Raw genomic sequence first — 9630 nt, forward strand, 5'->3', positions numbered from 1 at the left:
TACTTATGTCATGCAATAAAATGCAAATGAATTATTTAAAAATCATACAATGTGATTTTCTGGATTTTTGATTTTTTAGATTCCGTCTCTCACAGTTGAAGTGTACCTATGATAAAAATTACAGACTTCTACATGCTTTGTAAGCCTGCTAAATCGGCAGTGTATCAAATACTTGTTCTCCCCACTGTGTATATATATAATATATATATATATAAAATATATATTTAGACCACTTAACTTGGTGATTGATTACTATCAGGATGTGAAGAGACTTTCAGCCAGTATAACAACAATTTTTGCTGGAACAAATCTCCTACCCTGCCTTTAAATGATCTGTTAAATGAAGTTGGTGGGCATCTGCTGCACATTGAAGGAAATCCAATTCAAACTGCCTCCCCCCGACTCAAATTATGAAATTATTTATTTATTTAAGCAAGCAATGAAATGGACAATAAAAGTCAGATAAAAGATTCATGAGTTTAATCAATTACTTGAAGCAAAAGCTACAATTAAGTAAAAATGAATACTTCACAGTATATCTAGCATCTGAATATTCAATGTCACAAGTAGTAGAATAGCTAGATGTTTTAAGGCAAGCACAATAAAAAAAATAAATGTCAGATGTCTCTAAAAGTGTTACAGCCGTTTCTTCAGCTTCCTGAACTATACATGCAAGCACAAGAACATTTTGTAAACATTTATGAGGTGGATTAAACATAGTTGAATGATAAAATGTCATAAGAAATGAAAGAAAGATAAAGAAAGATGATACTTAAGAATAAAACTTCTTAGATATTGTTCTTTTGGAAGGAACTCCATCTTTGAAGGTATACGAAGCTCACATTGGAAACTTCTGGGCATGAAGATGAACTTTGTTCATTGTGGCAACATTACATCACATTTCTTTGCCCTCTAATTTGTTGTGGCCCGCTAGGACAGATTTCCATAAGTTTTCCAAATTTCCAAAAGTTTACTGTGTTTTTTATTTTTTTTTATTTTGGATGACTGCATAGAGAAGATCATTTACTGATGATCTGGCTTCTCTCCAGTGTGGATCCTCTCATGCGTTTTCAAGCTTCCTAACCGAGAGAATCTCTTGCCACAGCGTGTACATTTGAAAGGTTTCTTTCCATTGTGAGTTAACTGGTGCTGAGTATGTTCGGAACTTGTATAAAACATCTTCCCGCAGTCAAAACACGTATACGGCTTTACAGAGCTGTGTCTTTTCATGTGTATTCTTAAAACTTCCAGGTACCTAAAACTCTTTCCACACTCGAAACACGAATGACGTTTCTCCTTAGCGTGAATTTTCTGGTGTTTCCTCAGGACTGATTCCAAACCGAAACTTTTATCGCACTGATCACAGTGAAATGGCCCGTCAACAGAATGAGTATGCATATGTAATTTTAGAGTGCCTGAATGTGTGAAACTCTTCCCGCACTGATCACACGTGTGCGGCTTCTCTCCGGTGTGGATTTTCATGTGTGTCTTAAGGTTACTTATTTGTGCATAACTCTTCCCACACTGATCGCATGAGTGCGGCTTCTCTCCGGTGTGGATTCTCATGTGATTCTTTAGGTTTGATGTGGAAGTAAAACCCTTCCCACATTGATCACATGCGTGTGGCTTCTCTCCTGTGTGGACTAGCATGTGTATTTTTAGACTCTGTAGGAGAGTAAAACCCTTCCCACATTGGTCGCACGTGTGCGGCTTCTCTCCAGTGTGAATTAGCATGTGGATCTTAATGTCTTGTTTTAGCATGAAACTCATTCCACATTGATCACATGTGTGTGGCTTCTCTCCAGTGTGGATTCTCATGTGTCTCTGAAGGTGGTCTTTTCGTGTGTAACTCTTTTCACATTGATCACATGCGTGTGGCTTATATCCAGTGTGGATTCTCACATGTTTGTCAAGTTCTCTTTTGCGCGTGAAACCCGTCCCACATCGATCACATGTGTGCGGCTTCTCTCTGTTGTGGATTCTCATGTGTAACTTGAGGTTGTTTTTTAATGAGAAATTCTTGCCGCACTGATCGCATGCGTGCGGCTTCTCTCCGGTGTGAATCGTCATGTGTATCTTGAGTTGGTCTTTCCGTGCGAAACTCTTCCCACACAGATCACATGTGTGTGGCTTCTCTCCAGTGTGAATTTTCATGTGTCCCTGAAGGTGTACTTTTTGTGTGAAACTCTTCCCACATTCATCACATGTGTGTGGCTTCTCTCCAGTGTGGATTTCCATGTGTTGCTTAAGGTTTCTTTTGCAGGTAAACCTCTTCCCACATTGGTGACAGGCAGAAATCTTCTCTCCGGTGTGGTTCTTTATGCTAAGGGCTTTTTTTGGTTTCTGCTTCTCTCCATTATGAACTCCCATGTGCATCTTAAGGTATGTTTTACTTGTGAAACTTTTTTTACAATGAGAGCAGTTGAAAGATTTTTTGGCTTCCGTTTTTCCTTTCTTGTTCACGTCCATCAGATCAAAAAAAAAAAAAAAAAAAACATTATACAATCAAAAATCAAAATGTAAACGAATAAAAATTTAACCCAAAAGTTTAGATCTTTATTTTAAAAGGATATTTCACCCAAAACTGGAAATTCTGTCATTAATTACTCACCCTTATGTCGTTCTACTTCTAAACCTCTAACACTTTCGTTCATCTTCGGAACACAAATGATGATATTTTTAATATTATTTTTAATATTTTTATTGTCCCTCCATTGACAGTTACGCAACTACCACTTTGACGCTTCAAAAAGTTCATAAATAGATTGTAAAACTAATCCATATAAATTGAGTGGTTTAGCCAAATTTTCTGAAGAGACAAGATAGCTTTATATGATGAACAGACTGAATTTAGGCTTTTATTCACATATAAACATTGATCAAATCAAATGTAAACGATTTGTTTTTGCAATCTATTACTTGGACACATGGTCACCTCTGATAACAGATCACTCTTAATTGTAATGTAGATGTGCATTTTCTGTAAAGCTGCTTTTAAACGATGTGTACAAAGCGCTATACAAAAAATGTGAATTGAATTGAAATTGAATGAAGCTATCATGTCAGAAAATTTGAACTAAATCACTCAATTCCTTTGGATTAGTTTTACAATCTCTTTATGAACTTTTTGAAGCGTAAAGTGGTAGTTGCGTAGCTTTCAATAGAGGGACAGAAGACTCACAGATTACATTCAAATATCTTCATTTGTGTTCCAAAAGTTTTACGGGTCTGAAACGACATGAGGGTCGAGGGAGGGAGATTAATAGAAAATGTTATTTTCATTTTTGGGTGAACCATCCCTTTAAAAGTTTCTCATGTTAACAATATCAAAATCTGGATGGTTTGTTATGCAAAAACTGCTGTGCAAGATTATGAGCATTTTTAATATCATGAGCATGATTTGCATAATAATGCATTATGATTTGCATTATCAAACATTTGATGGTAGCCATTGACTTCCATTTTGGGTGCAGTCAACAGTCTGGTTACCAACATTCTTCAAAATATCTTCTTTTGTGTTCAACAGAAGAAAGAAACTCATACAGGGTTGGAACATATGGAGCCCCTAAAGGGACACGGTGAAAGAACAATTTGGGATGGGAGAATTTTTTTTTCTCTCAAATCTTTTCTCTTGCCCAAGATACTTTTGCGTTCCCTCACAAATATATGCGTGTTCCCTCGCAAAGCCTGTTGTGAGCTTGGACAAACACTTCCTGTTAAATGTCCCGCAGGCAGTGTTTCAGACAGCTCGGTATATTAACAATGGAGCTGTTCATAGTTTGAACTTGGACTCAAATATAAAGAAATACGGTCAGTGTTTAACTTCGCACTTGTCTCTCAGCCGCCTGCTCATATAGAGACCAATTTATATTATAAAGCTTGTGTTGAGGAAAACTGGGTTGTAGCTCGTTGACTACGTTATTATGATTGGAAATAGGTTTCATTTGTGTTTCAACAACGTTTAGCTCACGAGTTATTGATCCGGGAAGTTCGAATCTGTGAATATATTACCAACTCTACTAAACTCCTTAAACTAAGCACTGACCGCAGTTCTTTATATTCGAGTCAAAGTTCAAAATAAAACCCTATGAACAGCTCCATTGTTAATGTACAGAGCTGTCTGAAACACTGCCAGCGGGACATTAAACAGAAAGTATTTGTCTGAGCTCACAACAGGTTTTGCGCGACACAAAAGATTTGAAAAATATTTTTTTCTCCCATTCCAATTTTCTTCCACCACCACGTCCCTCTAGGGGCTCCGTAGGAACAAGCTGAGGGTCAGTAAATGATCACAATTTTTGGGGGGTGAACTAACCCCCCTCAGATTTACTATGCCCCTCATGCTACTGATTTTCTGACTCCAGTTAGCCGCCTGGAGCTAGCATCATCATTAATGAGGAGTCAAGAACAGACACCAACCTCTTTCTTCTTCAGTATCATGATGTTTCCTTGTACTGTGTTTTGGATCACTCATTTTCTCACTTTCCTCTCCTTCCAAGTGTGAATTAAGATCACTGTGGGGTAGTTCTGCCAAAAACAAGTAATTGAAGGGGAGGATTTTTGAATGTTCAAAGTTATTAATCAATATTTATCCTTCTAAATATTAAATGACTTAGCTTAGAGATTTAAGTAGTTATAGAATTGCATGTCTTCTTACTGGAACGTGCTCTCTCATTGTTTTTGAAAGGAGCACCCAACACACGTTAAAAAAAAAAACATCTAGCAGACCATTGTAGGGCTGAGCAAATATGGGCAGAACTCTTTACTGCTTTAGTACTTCAAAAAGCATTTTAAAGGTATACATGTGAATTAAACGTGGCACAATGGCCTTCAACATCACACAGTATGCTAATGCCTATCTAGTGCAAGGAATTTTATATGCTGATTGAGGACTGTTGGGACACTGCAGGCACAGGATGGTTCTGTCAGGAGAGACAGAGTCGTTTGCACCTCGATGACACGTCTGTACCCTTCGCTTCAAAGGACATATGCTTTCAACTACATACTGTTTATTTACTAGTGTGTTCTAATATGTAACCATGTCATGTTTGGTCTCATCTGACAGCCTATAAACTGAAATTAATGGTGGTGAACTTAATAGAGATATTAAAGTATCCTAATGTACAATCTAGGTACTATTGTTTAAACATGCATTGAGGAGAATATGTGAATGTTGTTCTCCCCCTCTTGATCTCCACACATTTGCCTCATCTTTTGGCTTCCTGTCGGTTGGGTTTGGTGTTGGTATTCCACTCATGTTTAACAATGCTTTGCTCAGGGTATAAGAAGGAAAGGTAACGGTTGATCTGGAAGAGAGGCTTAAACTCCGCCACTCCTGTGCACCGGTGCGTAACCTCATACTACAAAAAGGCTTTTACGGCCTCTTCTGCACGACAGTGCATTATTTGTTACAACTAAATTTTCTATACAGTATGTTGTTCCATTCCACTGTCTGTATAATTAAACATGTAACTTAAAGGAACACTCCACCGTTTTTTGAAATAGGGCTTATTCACCTTCTTTCATACATTTAGATAGGTGGGCAAATGCATTTTTGTCTCAGTGCATGCATTGTTTTAGTTTGACAGGGTCGGCGCTAGCTTAGCTTAGCATAATGAATGGAATCCTTTGTTGCCAGCTAGCATGTCCTGAGTAAAAGTGATATAAAAAATAAAAAAACCCCACCTAATTACTTCTTGTGGCCTGCGTATTCACAACAAGTACAAATAGCGATGCAGATTAACACTAGGCGATTTCCTAGGCAGATATTGACTTATGTATTAAGGACTATATTAGGGGGAAGCACAGGCAAAGCACTGCTACTTGGGCATGATATCTCTGCGCCCAAATAGCAGTGCTTCGCCTGTGCTTCCCCCTAATATAGTCCCAAGTCAATATCTGCATAGGAAATAGCCTAGTGTTAATCTGCATCGCTATTTGTACTTGTTGTGAATACGCAGGCCACAAGAAGTAATTAGGTGGGTTTTTTTTATTTTTTATATCACTTTTACTCAGGACATGCTAGCTGGCAACAAAGGATTCCATTCATTATGCTAAGCTAAGCTAGCGCCGACCCTGTCAAACTAAAACAATGCATGCACTGAGACAAAAATGCATTTGCCCACCTATCTAAATGTAGGAAAGAATTCCTTAAGGTGAATAAGCCGTATTTCAAAAAATGGTGGAGTGTTCCTTTAATAAATAACTTTGCCTGCTTTAAAGGCTTTGAGAATCTTTCCTTTTATCACTGATCATGTTGAAAGCTAAAGTGAAAAGCTAAACTTTCGTTATCTAAATGATTAGGTTAAATACGTTTTCCTATCAGTTCTAAGAAAGACCTTTACCTTTAAAGAATAAGAAGTTAAAGAATAACAACAACTTTAATGGAGTCAGATTAATTATATTGGAGTCAGATAAATATTTGAATTATAAACGTCATCCTTCAACTGCCTTTTGTTCTGATTATTGGTTCAAAAATAACAGCGCAAGCTTCCAGCCTTACACCATCACTCAGCCCTGTCTCATCCGTGACCAATTCACAGTCAAAGCATTTACTTTACTTTTCATCTTCAATCACTATAAAGAATTATGACAAATATTGTCAACCTCTTACTAAGAGAAAGTACATCTTATCAGTATGTTTTGGGAAAGTTCAGTGATCTAGAGCTCGGCCGACTCTAACCTTGAAGAAGCAGTGTATCTGGGTGTGTGTGCCAGTTTCCTTTGTTACAGGTTCTGACTTTCGTGAGGTGAGCAAACTGGCACCCAGTGGAGATGAAATTACCGTCTTACAGACAAACCGGAGCCTAGAAACGTGACCTTGTGACCTTGGTGAAACAGGAATCACTTCCTGAACCAGGATCCTTGTTGTCATCTAGATAATAAATGGAGATATGCTTCTAACCATCTGTCCATATGTGGAGATTTTATCCATGCCCGTGGTGATCTCAGCAAAAATATCACTCGCAAATTGATATTTTTTCGTCGCAAATACATCCATTTTAGGTGCAGTCTGGAGACCTGTGTATATATATAGCCTATTTAAATATGAGCACATAACAAAATCTTACTTTATGTATTATAATAGTTTATTCATTTAAATGTAACATTTCTTAAACATTCTATCATCATTTACTTGCCCTCAAGTTATTCCAAATCTGTAGAACTTTCTTCTGCCGAACACAAAAGATATTTTGAAGGATGTCGGTAACTAATTAATGGGCCCCATTAATTTCCATAGTATTGATGATACAATTGTAATTTTTGGGTGAACTATCCCTTTAATGGCGATTCACAGTTTTAGTAGGCTATAGGCCTATTGCCAAATGCTAGTGCAATATTATTATTTTTATCTTATCGTTTTCTCTTTTCCCCTTTCTCCGTGCTATTTACTTCATACTAGGTGTTTTGACGGCTGTGAACAAGTAATACTGTTTATTTAATGCTAAATTAATTAATTTAAAGAAAGAAAGCCTGATCCAACAACAACAAAATCTTTAATGGAATGAAGTTAAGCAAATGAAGACTACGTGAGTTGCAAATGCCCACAGGTGATTTTTTCCAGCCGATTTTTAGATAAAAGCCTAATTTACAGAATCCATGAACAAACGAGGAGGTCTTTTGGTACTGAGGTGAGTGACAGCAGCGACTGAACTAACGTTACCTGTTGAGATAATCAGTGGTCCAAATGGAAATAAACACTTATTTTTTTGTAAGAAGATGAGCTTAAAATTTGTCAAGAAGCTGTCCTGCTCCGGTGCTCACATCTGATACAAACATTTCCCTCAAGAAACGTAAAACCATGAACCGTGACCAATTATTGTCCGTGACCAAGCGTTAAAAACCCCCATTAGGCCCCAAATCAACCCAAAAGGTCCCCTATAGTGTTTCATTTAACTGGACACATAAAAAATTAAATGAAATGAAATGAAATGAAAAAATGTCTCACGCTTATTTTACTTATTTTTCCCAGTTTTCTCTATACGGGGAGGCTGAATAAACTATAAATATACTCAAGTGCGCCACGTGCGGTTTTCTGAAATAATACAGACAGCGGGTTCAATCACGAATCACGATTTCTCACTTTTTCACCACACAATAACGATAAACATTGATTATAATATACACAACAGTTCAATAAACTAGAAGTGGATATTAAGCGACTTACCTTTTAGATATGGTCTAAAGCCATATAAACCTTAGGATATGGTCCGTTTTTTCTATTTCGCCGACGAAAATAGTTCCATGCAAATTCACTGCAGAGTGTTTGCGCGTGTCTGAGGAACGCAGAGCTGTTTGTTTCCCCATGGGATAAATCGGCGTTTTGAATGTTTTCAGCACGTGCTTCTCAAACGGAAGCTGTACCCTAGTACAGGGGTTTTCAAAGTGGGGGCCGCGGCCCCCTGGGGGGCCGCAGCAAGTTGGAAAAAAAAAATTAATATTTGCTAATATGAGTATTGTTATGAAAAAACATTATAATAATTTGTTGCATAGCCTATCTTAAATCTGATTGATCGGCTAGTGACAAGAATTGGCCGATTTTCACGTGATTTTCAGTCTGACATATGCCGATTCAAATGCACTCGGGCGCCGCATGAATAACATCGCGCAACATCAACATCACACATGCACACAGAACGCACATGTAGGAAACCTTGTGAATTACGGCCGTTTCAGATCGCGAGCGGCGCGTGAGCAGCGCGAATTTTTTTCGGCGTGCATGTTCAGTGAGCGCATTCACACCGCGAGCTGGAGCAGCGCGTGAGCGTCAAGCAGGAGCGTCGCATGAGCAGCAGTGAAGCGGAGGGTTTCGACGCCGAGTCTATTTTTGTAGCGCTGCTCACGCTCAGTTAAAGTGAAAGCACACTTTTGATGGACAAAATAAATATGATTTCACTCAAAAAAATGCACATAATTTGCATGTAGGCTATAGTGTGTTTTAACAAGGAGTAGGCTATGTCAGAAAAGAAAATGAAGACAAACATATTTATAGAGAATGTATCCATTTAAACTTGTTTTTATTAACCAGTTTGGGTAAAAGTGGTGTTTTATTATATATATATATATATATATATATATATATATATATATATATATATATATATATATATATATATATATAGAAAATAAATATTTGTGTGTGCTGTAAAGTGGTTAGAAAAAATGAAATCAGAATCGGCTTAAATCTGTATCGGCAGGTCAAACTCAATGAAAAATCGTAATCTGCCTTGAAAATTGTAATCGGTGCATCTCATCTTTCTGATTGGCTGGTATCAAACACCATCACATAATCTGATGTTCACCTAGATGTTTTATTTATTTATTTCTACATGTGCCGTGCCGTAGTATTGTCGATGGGTTCAATACGGGGGCCTTGGCCAGAACCTAGTGGTATTTGGGGGGCCTTGGCATGGAAAAGTTTGGGAACCCCTGCCCTAGTATATAGGACAGTGTTGTTGAGGCTTTATAGGCGGGACCCTGCTTACTGTCTGTGGACTGATGAGCTCAAGTCATCACCGAAGCACTGACGCATTTTTACAGTCACCAAAAATATTATTATTAGCTGTATATATCCAGTATGAATTCTTCTCTCATGTGATTTTAAGTTGCTGGATGAAGTGAAGGTCTTCC

At 37.7% G+C, this 9630-nt stretch overlaps 1 protein-coding gene across 3 annotated transcripts; it reads right to left on the reverse strand.

The window, feature by feature from the left end:
• Nucleotides 1–465: 465 nt before the first annotated feature.
• On the reverse strand, nt 466–8913 carry drll.3 (draculin-like, tandem duplicate 3). 3 transcript variants are annotated; one of them, XM_084115908.1, is made up of 3 exons: nt 8168–8913; nt 4420–4527; nt 466–2454 (listed from the first exon to the last, which is right to left on the reverse strand). In XM_084115908.1, the coding sequence occupies exons 2-3, from the start codon at nt 4438–4440 to the stop codon at nt 1024–1026; spliced, it is 1452 nt and encodes a 483-aa protein (XP_083972034.1). In that variant the 5' UTR covers nt 4441–4527; nt 8168–8913; the 3' UTR covers nt 466–1023. The 3 variants fall into 3 exon arrangements, with proteins under 3 accessions (XP_083972034.1, XP_083972032.1, XP_083972033.1); XM_084115906.1 differs by having other exon boundaries at nt 466–2474; nt 8168–8386; XM_084115907.1 differs by lacking the exon at nt 8168–8913 and having other exon boundaries at nt 4420–5691.
• Nucleotides 8914–9630: the final 717 nt, after the last annotated feature.

The sequence above is a fragment of the Abramis brama genome, assembly GCF_963993115.1.
Source record: "Abramis brama genome assembly, chromosome: 5".
NCBI classification, from domain to species: domain Eukaryota; kingdom Metazoa; phylum Chordata; class Actinopteri; order Cypriniformes; family Leuciscidae; genus Abramis; species Abramis brama.